General features: G+C 48.2%; 1 protein-coding gene across 1 annotated transcript in view; it reads right to left on the reverse strand.

Annotated features, from left to right (window-relative positions):
- Positions 1-17,067, reverse strand: part of NOTCH4 (notch receptor 4) — a 40,130-nt gene that overhangs the window by 15,662 nt on the left and 7,401 nt on the right. Inside the window, exons 4-15 of the mRNA XM_077920926.1 lie at positions 16,521-16,859; positions 15,619-15,741; positions 12,504-12,659; positions 11,633-11,818; positions 10,187-10,294; positions 9,207-9,320; positions 8,184-8,385; positions 5,743-5,888; positions 5,439-5,591; positions 4,586-4,734; positions 3,547-3,631; positions 2,401-2,634 (exon numbers count right to left, since the gene is read on the reverse strand). Of these exons, the coding sequence (XP_077777052.1) occupies positions 2,401-2,634; positions 3,547-3,631; positions 4,586-4,734; positions 5,439-5,591; positions 5,743-5,888; positions 8,184-8,385; positions 9,207-9,320; positions 10,187-10,294; positions 11,633-11,818; positions 12,504-12,659; positions 15,619-15,741; positions 16,521-16,859 (1,995 nt within the window). The remainder of the gene's footprint in view (positions 1-2,400; positions 2,635-3,546; positions 3,632-4,585; positions 4,735-5,438; positions 5,592-5,742; positions 5,889-8,183; positions 8,386-9,206; positions 9,321-10,186; positions 10,295-11,632; positions 11,819-12,503; positions 12,660-15,618; positions 15,742-16,520; positions 16,860-17,067) is intronic.

The raw sequence follows: 17,067 nt of genomic DNA on the forward strand, positions 1-17,067 counted from the left end.
ATTTATCTGATGTTTTTAGAGGGGCGGGTTAAAAATGTCTTTTCCTTTATTTATTTGCATTTTCTATTTTACATAAACAAATGAATTAAAAACATAAACATATAACCCCCTTTGACTTCCTTCTTCCCCCAATGTGGATCTTAATATAATGATTTCCCCCTCTGCATCTCCCCAAATGCAGGAATCTCAACATGTGGCCCCCCCATCCAATTTGAAACCACATTAGACCCTGCTTAGCTTCTCGGATGTACTAGCAGTTTCATTGCAGCACCACTAGGAGCAGTCATAAGAGGAGTGATAAAGCTAGAGTAGAGAAATTCCTCATGTACAAAGGATGAATATGTTAAATCTGTAACAATACACTGGGCGAGGGATTTGGGGCATAATATCTGTGGGTTAAACCACAGAGCCTAGAGCTTGCTGATCAGAAGGTTGGCGGTTCAAATCCCTGTGACAGGGTGAGCTCCCGTTGCTCGGTCCCAGCTCCTGCCAACCTAGCAGTTTGAAAGCACGCAGTGCAAGTAGATAAATAGGTACCGTTCTGGCGGGAAGGTAAACGGTGTTTCCGTGCGCTGCTCTGGTTCGCCAGAAGCGGCTTAGTCCTGCTGGCCACATGACCTGGAAGCTGTACGCCAGCTCCCTCGGCCAGTAAAGCGAGATGAGTGCCGCAACCCCAGAGTCGTCCGCAACTGGACCTAATGGTCAGGTGTCCCTTTACCTTTACCTTTATCCAACTTTTAGGCTGGGAAAGGTTATGGAAAACTGACTTGAAATTCTCAGCATGTACGCTGAAAGAAAATTATATGGAAATGATGTACCAGTGGTATTTGACTCCTTGTAAGTTAGCAAACGGGATGCGGGTGGCGCTGTGGTCTAAACCACAGAGCCTAGGGCTTGCTGATCGGAAGGTTGGCAGTTCGAATCCTTGCGACGGGGTGAGCTCCCGTTGTTCGGTCCCAGCTCCTGCCCACCTAGCAGTTTGAAAGCATGTCAAGTGCAAGTAGATAAATAGGTTCCGCTCTGGCAGGAACGTAAACGGCATTTCCGTGTGCTGCTCTGGTTTCACCAGAAGCGGCTTAGTCATGCTGGCCACATGACCCGGAAGCTATCTGCAAACGCCAGCTCTCTCGGCCTATAGAGCGAGATGAGCGTGCAACCCCAGAGTCACCCACGACTGGACCTAACGGTCAGGGGTACCTTTACCTTTACTTTAAGTTAGCAAAAATGTATAAGACAAGTACAAATATCTGTTGGAAATGTAAAGAAAAAGAAGGCACCTTTTACCATATGTGATGGATATGTAAGATAATAAAAGCATTCTGGGAAAAGATATATAATGAATTGAAAAAAATGTTTAAAATAACTTTTATTTTAAAAACCCAGAAGCATTTTTATTAGGAATTGTAGGTACCGAGATCCTAAAGGAGCAGAAAAGACTTTTCAAGTATGCAACAACAGCCGCACAGATGTTACTAGCCCAGAGATGGAAAGAAGACAAAGTCCCTACCAGAAAGGAATGGCAAACTAAGCTGTTGGACGATGCTGAAATGGCAAAACTGACTGGAAAGCTCAGGAACCAAGAAGACCAAAACTTCAAGAAATAATGGGAAACATTTATAATTTACTTGAGAGGTCACTGTAAGCAGATTAAAACATTAGCAGGATTGCAATAACACTCGTAATGTAGAAAATATTATGGACAAAATGGAGAGACATAAAATGTGGATGGTGAAATAATATGCACTTGAAAAGATTAAAATAGGACCCATGGATGGGAATGTGGGAACTCTAGAGATTCGGAGATTATTTGCAAAAAAATTATAAGCTGTATGAATGTTAAGAAGATGCAGGATAGAAAATGATATGGTACCAATAACTGAATTGTAAGAAATATGAGAATAAGTGATATTTAAGAAAAAAGAATTAATTTGGAGTAATATTATGTTTAAATTAAGTTCTTATGTATATGATAAAAATATGTAAAGATGGTTACATAATATTTGAAAATTACATTATAAGTATTGAAACAAGGTGATAAATTGCTGTTTATAAATTTATAATTGGGAACGCAGGTACGGGAGATGTGAGGAGGTCCAAAAAGTTATGAAAATCTGATATGAGACAGTTGATGTTATCTTTTTTCTTTTCTTTCTTTATCTTATGTTTATCTCTGTTTATTAACTGTTTAAAACTTTCAATAAATATTATTATAAAAAAAAATAAAAAAATAGAGATTCGGAGAAATCTCTAAATATGGATATGTATTTTGTACTGTTATAACTCTACACTTGTAAAATCAAATAAAAATTATTGTTTAAAAAAGTTCCTCATGTACACACATTAAACAGACAAAACAAAAAATGAACTGGTTAAGCTGCCTTCATAACAGCAAACACTTACCTGTATATCCTGATAGGCACAAACATCGGAAGCCATCTTCATTGGAGTGGCAGCGATGGGCACCAGGCCGGTGGCACGGCTGAGAGAAGCAGGCGTCCACCACCCCCTGGCACCTCTCGCCAACGTACCCGGCTGGGCAGATGCAAGAAAATCCTTCGGCCTGAGCCTGGCAGGTCCCCCCGTGGTAGCAACGGGGGCCAGGAAGGGAACAGGGGTCCAAATCACATTTGGGACCTGCAGGAGATGGAAAAGACAGCATCTCAGGTTGCAGGGTGACAGATGGAAACCGCCCTCTGATATTTGAATGAAGGGTGGTATATAAATTTAATAAATAAATGCAGCCCGGACACCGAGGTCCTCCTCCAAGGGTCTTCTGCCGGTTCCCTCACTGTGAGAAGCGAGGTTACCGGGAACCAGGCAGAGGGCCTTCTCAGTAGTGGCGCCCTCCCTGTGGAATGCCCTCCCATCAGATAAATAAATAATAAATAATTTTTTATTTATATCCCGCCCTCCCCAGCCGAAGCCGGGCTCAGGGCAGCTAACAACAATAAAATAACACAACAATGTCAAGATGTCAAGGAAATAAACAACTATCTGACTTTTAGAAGACATCTGAAGACTTTAGGGAATTTTTTAATGTCTGATGTTTTATTGAAATTTTAATATTTTGTTGGAAGCCTCCCAGAGTGGCTGGGGAAACTCAGCCAGATGGACGGGGTATAAATAAATTATTATTATTATTATTATTATTATTATTATTATTATTATTATTATTATTATTAGATGGAGCAAGCTTGAGTTCTCCTGCTCCAAAAGGGAAGACCTGAACCAATGGACTGAACTTACAAGGAAGAAGATTCTGACTAGACATCAGGAAGAGCTTTCTGGCAGACAGAGTTGTTCAATAGTGGGACATTCTCCCTTGGGAGGTGGTGGGCTCTCCTTCCTTGGAGGCTTTTAAGCAGAGGCTGGATGGCCATCTGTCATGGGTGCTTTAGCTGAGATTCCTGCATTGCAGGGGGTTGGACTAGAGGACCCTAGGGGTCCAACTTTACAGATCTATGATTCTCTAAGTCCCAATGGGCACCAGCTTCCACTGGTCTTACGTACTTTTTCTGCCCAAGGTTAAATTCTGCTCCCACTTACCTTTGGTCCCCGGAGGGCACAAGCAGCGGAACCCATCTTGTGTCCTGGTACAGGTTCCCCCATTCAGACACTTCTTCGGTAGGCACTGCAATTGGAAAGATCCCGAGGCAATTCATGACAACTATATTTGAAGCAGGAAAATTCGCAAAGAACATTTCCTCCCCTCCAGTGTGGTGTAGTGGTTAAGAGCGGTAGACTCGTAATCTGGTGAACTGGGTTCGCTTCCCCGCTCCTCCACATGCAGCTGCTGGGTGACCTTGGGCCAGTCACACTTCTCTGGAGTCTCTCAGCCCCACTCACCTCACAGAGTGTTTGTTTTGGGAGAGGAAGGGAGAGGAGATTGTTAGCCGCTTTGAAACTCCTTCGGGTAGTGATAAAGCGGGATATCAAATCCAAACTCTTCTTCTACCTCCATTTCCACACCACTGCTTATTGAGCGCTCACCCCGATTTGTTGACACAAACTTCACAGGGAAGTTAGACTATCTCAGCTGGTTTTGGAGCATTCGTTCTGATTGGTTTGAAGGGAAGTTAGATGGCGTCATGTCAAGCAAATGTTATCGAGCATTTCCCAGTGCATCTTCCCATCACTTACTGCAAACAGTCTGATTTCAGGGTTTGGGTGGGGAAGCAGGTTTCCTGCATTTGGGCTCTTTACACGGCTTAGTTTGAAAGCACTTCCCCATCCCCACCAACTGAAGAACATTGGAAACTGTAGTTTACCCCTCACAGAGTTGCAAGCTACAGTTCCTGCGAGAACAGGAGGCTAGACTGTGATGGGCATCATCTTATGTCCTCAACAGAAGTGATGGGCAAATGCATGGCAGAAGATGGGAAAACACTGGATGGAAGCAAGCTTGTCTAATCTCCCCACAAACAAATCAGAACAAATGCTCAATAAGCAGCTGACATCACTGAGCCTCCCTACAAACTTTGTGGAAGCAGATTGGGGTGGATGCTGAATAAGCAGGTTGTCTGGAAGCGACCTTTGCTAGCACTACTGTTGGGGAGTTCTTCAAACCCAGGAAGCAGTTGCTCACCTGACAACCGTGATCTCCAGCTTGATCAGTACAATTGTCGCCATTCCGGCTTGCCCTCTGCTGGCACTGCGAGCCCCCCCAGCCTGGGGGGCAGATGCAATAGGGGGCGGACTCCTTTGTTATACACCGGCCTCCGTTTCTGCAGGGATCTGTTGTGATGGGTGGAGAGAAATAGAGAGGGAGGACAAAGTAGATCTATTTTCCACTTGATAGCAGGCCCTGTTGCCAAGCCCTTTGATGAATTTCAACTTCTCTGGCCATGCGATGCAGTCATTTCTGCTGATTTCTGCTGTAGGCCACTTTGACAGATGGCTGGGGCTGCCCAGTGGCGTAGCGTGGGGGGTGCAGGGGGGGCTGGCCGCACCGGCCGCAACATCTGGGGGGGGGGCGCTCACACTAGCAGCTCTCTGCCCCTACTAAAATCCACGGGTTAGGGGGCGCAAATTACTTGTCTTGCCCTGGGTGCTGACAACCCACGCTACGCCACTGGGGCTGCCCACCTCTAAATCACTATGACCCCAGCTGATATCCTCAAAGGCACTCAGTATCAGTGCCAATCAGCTGAGTAGTGCAGACAGTGCGTCTCGCTTTGTCCATTTGCAGGTGTGGTTTCAGACGCTTCAGGTTACAGACACTTCAGGTTACAGACTCCGCTAACCCAGAACTAGTACCTCGGGTTAAGAACTTTACCTCAGGATGAGAACAGAAATTGTGCGGCGGCAGCGGGAGGCCCCATTAGCTAAAGTGGTACCTCAGGTTAAGAACAGTTTCAGGTTAAGAACGGACCTCCAGAACGAACTAAGTTCTTAACCCGAGGTACCACTGTACTGCTGATGAACCTCTACATACTCACTGGGGGAGCAGAAGTCCAAAGTCTCCTGGCACTTAAGTCCTGTGTAACCTTCAGGGCAAAGGCAGCGGAAAGTCCCAGGGCTGTTAAGGCAGGATCCAGAGTTGAGGCAGGGGCTGGAGGTGCATTCATCCACATCTATTTCACACGTCAAACCTGGGAGGGGTTGGGAAGGGAGCAGAGAGATGGTGGGAGTCATGGAGGGCTGGGATGAGGCGAGAGGACAGGCCATGGTTATGGGGAATCATCTGTATGGGGGAAGATGTTGGGTGGCCCGGCTGGGATTTAGGGTTGAGGGACGTGTTACCTACGTAACCGCTGGGGCAGCTGCAGCTGAAGACCCCTTGGCGACTCAGGCATGTGGCCCCCTGGTGGCAGGGGCTAGAAGCACAGGCGTCTACCTCCATGCCACAATCCTGTCCTGTCCAGCCTGGGAGGCAGAGACAGCGTGGCCTGCCGGGAGACAGAGAGATGTGCTGTTAACCTTTTCAGCCTTTCTGGTTGCATCTTCCCCATCAAAACGGCCTCAGCTCAGTATACCTGAAGGAGCGTCTCTACCCCCATTGTTCAGCCAGGACACTGAGGTCCAGCGCCGAGGGCCTTCTGGCGGTTCCCTCACTGCCAGAAGTGAGGTTACACAAGGAACCAGGCAGAGGGCCTTCTCGGTAGTGGCGCCCACCCTGTGGAGCACCCTCCCATCAGATGTCAAGGAAATAAACAACTATCTGACTTTTAGAAGACATCTGAAGGCAGCCCTGCTTAGGGAAGTTTTTAATGACTGATTGTTTCAATGTATTTTTAATATTTTGTTGGGAGCTGCCCAGAGTGGCTGAGAAAACCCCGCCAGATGGGTGGGGTGTAAATAATAATAATAATAATAATAATAATAATAATAATAATAGAAAATCATCACTTTCCTTATCAGAAAAAAGTCCAGTAGTGGTGGTTGTAATGGGCTTGTCGCACAAGAGCTCCAACTGAACTTCATCTGTGCAATCAGAATTTGCAGAAAATAGCAACGGTTGGGAAGAGCCGCATGTTGCTAGGGCTCATGGAGGAGCAATGGGAACTGAAACGGCTCAGGACCACAGTACCTCAAGGACTGCCTCTCTCCATATGGACTGACCTGAACCATGCGACCATCCTCAGAGTCCCTTCTTTGTGTGCCTCCTCCATGAGAGGTCTGGAGGGTGGCAACATGAGAACGGGGCCTTTTCTGTGGTGGCTCCTTGTTCATGGAATGCTCTCTCTCCCCCCAGGGAGGTTCTCCTGCTGTCTTCATTATACGGCTTTAGTTGCCAGGTGAAAACATTCCTCTTCAACCAGGCTGTGGGCTGATTGACATTCTATGCCCTTTTAAATGTGTCGTGGTTTGCTTTTGTTCTTATTTTTATTCTGTACTTTGTGTTTTCTATATTGTAAATTTATCTTGAGAACTGCCCTGAGATGAAGGGCAGTATAAAGGTAAAGGTAAAGGTACCCCTGCTCGTACGGGCCAGTCTTGCCAGACTCTAGGGTTGTGCGCTCATCTCACTCTATAGGCCGGGAGCCAGTGCTGTCCGCAGACACTTCCGGGTCACGTGGCCAGCGTGACAAGCTGCATCTGGCGAGCCAGCGCAGCACACGGAACACCGTTTACCTTCCCGCTAGTAAGCGGTCCCTATTTATCTACTTGCACCCGAAGGTGCTTTCGAACTGCTAGGTTGGCAGGCGCTGGGACCGAACGACAGGAGCGCACCCCGCCGCAGGGATTCGAACCGCCGACCTTTCGATCGGCAAGCCCTAGGTGCTGAGGCTTTAACCCACAGCGCCACCTGCGTCCCAAAAGGGACGCAGTATACTTATTTAATAAATGATAATAATAAATGGGTGGGGTGGGAGGAAGAAGAAAATGAGAGCTTCCCTGGGTCCAGCCTTCCCCAATCTGGTTCCTGTCAGAGGTTTTGGATTGTGCAGTTCCCATCAGGCCCAGACAGCGCAGCCCACGATGACTGGAGCGTGGGGCAAGAACTGCAGGCCAAAATAACTGGGAGAGAAGGTCGGGAGAAGGATACCTTAGCCCAAGACAGGTTAATAGAGTACTGAAATTGATTAGGCCAGATCCCAAGTGCTTTATGGTCCAGTCAATTTCATTCCTAAGACAAAATCCTCTCTGGCTGAGGGTGATAAAGAGTTCCAGTCCAAAGCACTGGGAGGGCACCAAGTTGGGGAAGGATGCCACAGGGCAAGACAGAGTCGTGAAATTGAGTGACCCATATATCAAATGTAATCAATTTCAAATCTAAGAGAGAAGATCCCTAAAAGAGAGAAGGCTTGCATGTTTTTTGGGGCGTGCATGTGTGTAGAAGTCTGTAGGTTTGCAAGAAGTTTTGTAAGGTGGACTATTTGAAATATTGCAAAAAAAAAAAAAAAGGCAGTGAAGAGGACTGTTAGTTAAGAGAATTAAAGGCAATAGGAATTTAAGAAATGCAGAATAAGTGATAAGAACGGAAGACCATCAGAGGGGCTGATGGAAGTCCAAAAAGATTGTATAAGATGTGAAGTTCTGTTGTATGAATGATAACTAATATGTAACAGTTTAATAAAAAATATTAATAAAAAAAAAGGAAATCTGAAATTCATCCTGCTGCGTAGCCCTGTTTCAAAATAAGCCCTTGGGAACAGGGCTTAAAGCCAGTGCTGAGTTCGCATAGACAACATCTGGGAATCATGGTTGACATGCCCTTCCCCCTGCTTCCCCGTCCATACCCAAATTCTGCCCCTTGGCAGCTGCCCCCATTGAGGCACTGCCAGTTCTGGCAGGGGTCGCTGAGCTCTGTGCAGTGGGGTCCCGTGAAGCCCAAAGAGCAAACGCAGGTAAAGGAGCCCGGTGTGTTCAAGCAGGTTCCATGACCGCAGTGGGCAGCGTGGCAGAGGTCTGCATCTCTCTCGCACAGGTGTCCCTCGAAACCTGCAAGAAGGGGGAGCCTCAACACCATCATTGGCCTCAAGCCACACGCTCCTTGCTCTCACATAGCGCTCTCTCTCTCTCTCTCTCTCTCTTACCCACAATTCCACTCTGCCCTCGTGTGATGTCATGCAAGACAGAGGGCTCTGAAGTACAAAAAAACAAACAGAAGCTTATAGTCTGCTTGCTACAGGTCATGTGATTTCATCGTCGGGCAAATCGGGTCAGCTGCCAGGCCCCAACGGTCTCAGCGGCAGTCAGTGCTAATTCCTGCCTTGAGACCTCAATTAAAAAACGACAACACAAAAACCAGGTCCAACACTTGGAGCTGCAGTAGTCAACTGGCATACCCAGCAAGTGTCCTGGCCAAATTGGGACATCCCATTTTTTTATTGTGAGACAACGGCGGCCATTTTGGCGTGATTTCACCTATGATCCTATGAAATATTCTACATTCCCCCCCCCCCATCTTAAGGACTTATCCTTCCAGATTTCATATTTCATATTCTACCAGATAAACACCACCGTTCTCTCTCAATCTGGGCTCAACACACTTCCGTATGCTACACCAGTTTCCCCTGGGAAAACCCACAGTTTACCCATGGACTGGAGCAAACAGCAGTCAGGTTTTCCACAGATTAATGTTTGCTCTGATCTGTCGCTAAAGAGTGGGTTTTCTGGGGGAAAGCGGTGGGGTAAAACCACTTGGACCCGTATCTAGATCATGGGGCAAGTGGAAAACAGCTCACTTGTGCTTTTTAGGCACAGAACAAGTGTGGATGAGCCCCCCACTCTCTCTCTCTCACACACACACAGACAGTTACCTTGAGGGCAGGAGCAATGGAAAATCCCTGCAGAGTTCTGGCACTGGCCCCCATTTTTGCAGGGGGAGCTGGCACAGCTGTCCACCTCCATCTTACACCGGGGTCCCTCAAAACCTAATAAGAGCAGGGCAAAAGGTCAAAGGTCAGTGCATACCAACCAGAAAAGCAATAACTAGGAAATGCTGTTCCATGTACAAAATACACTTAAGAATGCCGAAAGAGCATCAAAACACATACATGTGGGAATGTGCATTTTTAAAATACATTCCCTCCACCAGTGACAATATTTAAGCTAAAAGGTCCAAAGAGTCTAAAGAGTTTAAACACATGCACTCATTTAGGAGAATGATCTTGAAGATGAACTAGAAGCTGTTCAAACCTTTACCCACAATTTAATTTAATTGATATCGAGTTCACATAGCAATTGTGGGAACTCCTTTCAGGCGCAGGTGAGAGATTTTTGAACTAAATATGTCATATTAGGGGCACTGCAGCACAGAAATATGTAAAGCAGAAAATAAACAAATTCACAGGCAAATGCAGAAACGTGGAGGCTGAAACAGAAGAATGAAAAAAGAAGAAACGAAGAGAAACGGAAAGATTGAATCATCCATAGATGGGGATGAATACATTACAGTGGTACCTCGGGTTACATACGCTTCAGATTACATACACTTCAAGTTACAGACTCCGCTAACCCAGAAATAGTACCTCAGGTTAAGAACTTTACCTCAGGATGAGAACAGAAATCGTGCTCTGGCGGCGTGGCGGCAGCAGGAGGCCTCATTAGCTAAAGTGGTGCTTCAGGTTAAGAACAGTTTCAGGTTAAGAACGGACCTCCGGAACGAATTAAGTACTTAACCCGAGGTACCACTGTACTAGGAGCAAGCAGTTGAATGGGAAGGAGGAAGAACCAGCCACTTCAGAAATCCCCTCCTGGCTTGAGATCTCTGACTCCTCTTTTTGCCTTCCCCACTTACCAAGAGGACACTGGCAGGCAACTCCATGGCTCTGTTGCAGGCAGGTTCCTCCGTTGAAGCAGCTATCTCTGGAGCATTGTCCTACTTCACACAATGGCCCACTGAAGCCTACATTGGAGAGGAATCAACAGAAGAAAGATATTATTAGGGGTAAGAAGGCAGTGTAGTACACTGGTCAGAGCAGGGGTGGGCAATCTCCAGCCCGCATCTGGTCTTGGCTTAGCAAGAGGGTTCAAGTTGGCCCACGAGGTTGTTTTCCCGTGATACCAGCCGGTAGGAAGTAGTAAGGAGTTTAAAAACCCGTTGGCTATGCATGCCTCTTCCCAGTAGGGAACGTCAAAGCAGGAAGGTTTAAGGCACTTCCCGCACTTGCTAACTGAAGAGTGGGGGCTGGTGGGGCTGTTAAATCCTGCCCAGTTCAGCAGGAATTCATGCAAACCACATCCTGAATCGGGCAGGGGTGTGCATGCTAAAACAAATGTGTTTTGGGTTTTTTTTACTCCATTTTAGTAGGGGATTCCACACAAACCCCTTCTAAAACCAGAGTGGGGAACCAAACCTTTTTTTTAAAAAAGCAATGCCTTATAAGGTGCTTTGAAGTCCCAACTACGGGACTTCAAAGCACCTTGCACCTGATCTCATTGTGACATCAGGTGACTGAGAGGTGGGCAGCATGACCCACCTGCCAAACTTGGCCTGCGAGGCTGATCTGATCAGGACAATCTGACCTGTGGAGCCCCAAAAGCTAAATTGGCTGGGGATGATGGATGTTGTAGTCCAACAACATCTGAGGACCCAAGGATGAAGAACACTGTTTTGGTCAGCGACTCCCTTTACCCTTGACCGCCGGCGATGCTGGCTGGGGATGATGGGAGTTGTAGTCCAGCAACATCTGGGGACAATATATTGAAGGACACTTGGCTGAAGGAGATAGTGATGATGGATAAAATAAAGTGCCTAATTAAACTACAGTCATACTCGGGTTGAAGTAGCTTCAGGTTGAGCATTTTCGGGTTGCGCTCTGTGGTGACTTGGAAGTAACGGAATGCTCGCGCATGCGCAGATGTTCAAAATGGCATCATGTGCATTCGCAGAAGTGGCGAATCGCTATCTGCGCACGTGCAGACGCGGGTTGCATTCGCTTCAGGATGTGAACGGGGCTCCGGAACGGATCCTGTTCGCATCCAGAGGTACCACTATATGGAACTTGCTCTCACTGGAGGCAGGGATGGGCGAAACCACAAGAGGGGAGAGGACTTCTGTGCTCAAATCCTGCTTGCTGGTTTCCCCCTGGTTCAGCCACCGTGGGAACAGGATGCTGGCCCAAGGGGAAACCCAAAGAAACTGGAGGGCTGAGTTACAGGATTTGAACCCAGGACTCCCTGACTCGACTCTTGACAGCCCGGCTGCTATACCACCTTTTCTCTTCCCAGCCCTGCTCCTTACCCGAGGGGCAGAGGCACTGGAAGCGTCCCAGCAAATCCAGGCAAGAGGCTCCGTTGTGGCAGGGCTGGCTGAGGCACTCGTTGAGGTTCGCTTCACAGCGAGAGCCCGTGTAGCCCTCGGGGCAGCGGCAGGTAAAAGATCCGGGTGTGTTGTGGCAGCTTCCTCCGTGTTCACAGGGCTCTGCACCTGGACAGGCCGAGAGGGACAGACTGTCACGGACTGGCTGGATGTACAGGACGCTGGTGGGAATCCTGGTAACAACCCCAGGGAAGAAAGCTCAGAGCCAGGGGATTGGTGGTGGGACGATGATGAGTGGTGAGAGGCAGAAGGAGCAGACTGGGAGGAGGAGGTATCAGGAGCAGGAGGGGCAACAGGGTTTAGTGAGCAGGAAGAGGCTGTGGCATACAGCAGTTCAGACTCCGAGGCTGGAAGGGATGGGGGTGGAGTCAAGAGGCTGAGTGAAGGCCGGTTGTGGAAGAAGATGGGGAATCTCCCTCTTGCTGCAACCAACTCCCCTCTTCCTGGTCTCCCAGAACATGCGGAGAAATGAAGAGGGCGGAGCGACATGAGGCAAGAAGGAGAAACCTTAGGCCAGCCTTTCTCAACCTGTGGGTCCCCAGATGTTGTTGAACTACAACTCCCATCACCCCTAGCTAGCAAGGCCAGAGCTCAGGGATGATGGGAGTGGTAGTCCAACAACATCTGGGGACCCACAGGTTGAGAACCGCTGCCTTAGGCTGCTAGGGAAGGAGTCTTAGAGAACGGAGGTGCTCACACAGAGTGCTTCTGGACTGTCCTCTTATTCAGCATTCGTTCCTATTTATGATGGGCATTTTTCTCTCTCCACCCCAACCCACGTCACCCACTTTACCCATCAGGCACTCATTGATGTCTTCGTAGCACGTTGGCCCAGCATAGCCTGGCTGGCAGGTGCAGACGGCATTGCCGGTCCGGAGGTCAGTGTCACAGAACGCATCGGGGTGGCATGGGTTGCTCAGACAGGCATCATGCAGGTGGCAAAGGAGCCCTGTGGGAGGAGATATAGGCGGTTATCAGAACAGCCCTTGAAGGAAGCCGGCACGCCCTCAAACTAACACCAGCCCTGCATGCCTTCCTATGGTAACGCCAGCCTACAGCATTTCATAGAATCATACTGTTGGAAGGGACCTCAAGGGTCCTCTAGTCCTGTTGTTGTTTAGTTATTTAGTCGTGTCCGACTCTTCGTGACCCCATGGACCAGAGCACGCCAGGCACTCCTGTCTTCCACTGCCTCCCGCAGTTTGGTCAACTCATTTTAGTAGCTTCGAGAACACTGTCCAACCATCTCATCCTCTGTCATCTCCTTGTGCCCTCCATCTTTCCCAACATCAGTGTCTTTTCCAGGGTCTTTTCTCTTCTCATGAGGTGGCCAAAGTATTGGAGCCTCAGCTTCACGATCTGTCCTTCCAGTGAGCACTCAGGGCTGATTTCCTTCAGAATGGAGAGGTTTGATCTTCTTGCAGTCCATGGGACTCTCAAGAGTCTCCTCCAGCACCATAATTCAAAAGCATCAATTCTTCGGCGATCAGCCTTCTTTATGGTCCAGCTCTCACTTCCATACATCACTACTGGGAAAACCATAGCTTGAAGTATACGGACCTTTTTCGGCAAGGTGATGTCTCTGCTTTTTAAGATGCTGTCTAGGTTTGTCATTGCTTTTCTCCCAAGGAGCAGGCATCTTTTAATTTCATGACTGCTGTCACCATCTGCAGTGATCACGGAGCCCAAGAAAGTAAAATCTCTCACTGCCTCTAGTCCGACCCCCTGCAGTACAGGAATGTCAGCTAAAGCATCCATGACAAATGGCCGTCCAACCTCTGCTTAAGAACCTCCTAGGAAGGAGAGTCCACCCCCTTCTGAGGGAGATGGTTCCATTGTGGAACAGCTCTTAGTCATAGCTGTCAACGTCCCCCTTTTCTTGCGAGGAATCCTATTCCTATTCGGAATAAGGGAATTTCCTTTTAAAAAAGGGGAAAATTGACAGCTATGCTCTTAGTGTCAGAAAGTTCTTCCTGATGTTTAGTCAGAATCTCTTTGCTTGGAGCTTGAAGCCTTTGTTTTTATCCTACCCTTCAGAGCAGGAAAAAACAGCTCCATCTTCGATGTGACATATTTGAAGACGGCTATCATATTTCCTCTCAGTCTCCTCTTTCCCAGGCTAAACATACCCTGTTCCCCCATCTGTTCCTCATAAGCCTTGGTTTCCAGGTCATATTGGTTCCCTCTCTCAGTGTTGACAGCACTGTGGTGATTTCACAGAATGTTCATAAACAGTCCGGATTCTGAAAGGGGTGGAGGGAGCTCAAACTGCATACAATAGGTCAGAGTCAATTAAGTCTTAATCAGACTAGACCCGCTGAACAGAACTAACTTTGCCGTGCACATTTATTTCAGGGGGTCTACTCTGATTAAAGGGACATGGGTGTCGCTGTGGGTTAAACCACAGAGCCTAGGACTTGCCGATCAGAAGGTCAGCAGTTCGAATCCCCGCCACGGGGTGAGCTCCCGTTGCTCGGTCCCTGCTCCTGCCAACCTAGCAGTTCGAAAGCATGTCAAAGTGCAAGTAGATAAATAGGTACCGCTCTGGTGGGAAGGTAAATGGCGTTTCTGTGTGCTGATCTGGTTCGCCAGAAGCAGCTTAGTCATGCTGGCCACATGACCCGAAAACTGTACGCCGGCTCCCTCGGCCAATAAAGTGAGATGAGCGCCGAAACCCCAAAGTCGGGGGTTTACTCTGATTAAAGTTTAATTGAATACCACCCATCAGATAAGGAGCCGGTCATCTGTTTGTCACCTTCCTTCCTATGAAGGTGACAACAAACTATGGTAGGGCTCATAGCTCAGTGGTGCAGCACATGCACAAGACCCCAGGCTCAGTTCTTGCATCGCTAGCTTGTGGTGCTTCACCTGGTTAGATAACAGACATGCCAGTGGTCTGATGCAGTCAGCACACAGCGGCTTCTGTGGATGTCTGGGCTGCCCTAGGGTCCTGAAGTTTGCAAACAACATTCTCAACAGCGTCAGCAACAGGATGTTGACAAACAGTGCAACCTCTGTCAGGGAAGTGAGAGGTCAATGTGGCTGGGGAATATCCCTACTTAATGCTAAACCACGTGTGCTTGCTGTTTCTCAGCTCAGAAGGCTCTCACCAACCCATCACAGGGTGTCTCTGCGGATTCTGCTTCTCAGGCGACCATTAGGCAAGTCGCTTTCCTTTGATAGCCAGACAGCTCCTTTTACGCCTAATTCAGGAAGCTGGGAGCTTCCTGGTTTCCTTGTTTACCCGTTAAGAGGCTGGCGGGGCAGGATCGGTAGCTTTTTAATGAATTTATGATGCTATCTGTTTTATTTCTGATCCCTTTCCTAACATGGCATTTGCTCCCCCCCCCTTTGATGTTGCCGCCAACTCATCAAGACTGTGTGTCCCATGAGCATTCAGCTGCTCCCCTGAGATCTATCCTTGGTCAATTCAGAACCCACCACACAATACCACTGCTGCCTCCCCTTACTTCATAAACAATTATTTCATAAAACTGATACAGTGCAAGAAAGAAAACCCCTCAAAGCATTTTACAAAACCGTTTGAGCACTGCGACTTTTCCTCAGGGTGAGGGAAAGGGTCAATCTTTGAACACAGAAGGTTCAATTGCTATTATCTCGGGGTGGGGTGGGGTGGAATGTTCCTTTTCTGAAATCCTGGAGAGCTACTGCCAGTCAGTGTAGATAGTATGGGGCTGGAAGATTGACTTGGTATAAGGCAACCTATGGTTAGTTGGTTGGCTTGTTTTTAATGTGGGGAGGACCACAGCTTGGGTAGAACATCTGTGTTGCATGCAGACAGTCCCAGGCTCAATTCCCGACATCTCCAGGGAGGGCTGGGAATGTCCCTTGCCTTGAAACCTTGAAAAGCTGCCAAAGATGGTGGTGGGAACATGCTGGTACCTCACCTGTCCAACCCGGCAGGCAGTGGCAAGTATATGATGCCACCCCATCCTGGCAGGTTCCCCCGTTGCGGCACTGATGCCCAATGCAGTCGTCTGGGTTCACCTCGCAGTATTGACCTGTGTAGCCTAGAGGGGGGAGAAAACAAATTCATGGAGGATTCGCTGGGAAGGTGGACAGGCCTTGGTTCTGATGCAACAGGGCCCTCCTCAGGTACTTGTGCGGAAGCAGGCCTACAGCCACCATTTGCTCTTGGCGGCCATCTTAGATGGTAACCATGGTTACCTGCAGGGCCGCATGAACCATTATGCAAAATAAGCCCATGCTTAGGGAGTTTTCCATTTAACAACAACAACAACACCTGGGGCTTCCCGCACCCACTGCACCCCTCTTCCTCTGCCCCTGGGTAGACTTTAAAGCCAATAGTATATATACTGGTAGCTGCCCAGAGTGCCTGGGGCAACCCAGTAAGATGGGTGGGGTTCAAATAATAAATTATTATTATTGCTGCTTCATACTTCACATTCTGTCCCCCAACATTAGGGGAGAGCGTGAGTAAAAATGAACATATTGGTGAAAACAGCACACACAAAACACATTTGTTGTTGTTTAGTCGTTTAGTCGTGTCCGACTCTTTGTGACCCCATGGACCAGAGCACGCCAGGCACTCCTGTCAAAACACATTACTTTAGGGTAAAACTGCTTGCAGAGTTGAGTGCAATTCACAATCATGAATTTCCACGGGCATTTCTTAAAAAAAAAAAAAAAAAACACTCCCAAATTCCTGCAAAGACATGGAGAATTGAATCAAAGCTTGGACAAATGAGCACTGAAATGTAGAGATCCTTCTACTCCAAATCCAGGCAGAATCTATGGATTGGGTTTATCAACCTTGCTTGTTTCTTACCTGGGGGACACAGGCAGCCATGGTATCTTTCATCAACAGGGTGGCAGGTGCTACCATGGAGGCAGATCTCTGGGGAACAGGGTCCCAGACGGTACTGGCAGAGCGGACCCGTAGAACTGGGTGGGCAAACGCAGCGGAACGAGCCAATGTTATTGATACAGCTGCCTCCGTTGAGGCAGGGGTGAGGGTCCCCGAAGCACTCGTTGACATCGTGCTGGCAGGTGTGCCCTTCGAAGCCTGGCCGGCACTGGCAAACGATGACCGGATAGGTGATGACACAAGTCCCGCCGTTGGCGCAGGGATTCGCCGGGCAGAAGTCCATCAGCTGGCAGTTCTTCCCTGGAAGCAAAGCCAAACGCGTAAGCCAAGCTTGTTTCCCAGCTTTTTCCTCCTCTCTGGCTCTCACAAGAATGTAAGGTTAAAGGTCAATGCAATTCAGCATCCTGTTTCCGACAGTAGTCACCCAGATGGCTTTCAAAGGAAGCACAGCGTCGGAAGTGCCGCAGCAGAGATCATACTTTGCACAGCTAAAGGGTTAACTCTGGTC

This window comes from Podarcis muralis, chromosome 2 (genome assembly GCF_964188315.1).
Source record: "Podarcis muralis chromosome 2, rPodMur119.hap1.1, whole genome shotgun sequence".
Taxonomy (NCBI): Eukaryota; Metazoa; Chordata; class Lepidosauria; order Squamata; family Lacertidae; genus Podarcis; species Podarcis muralis.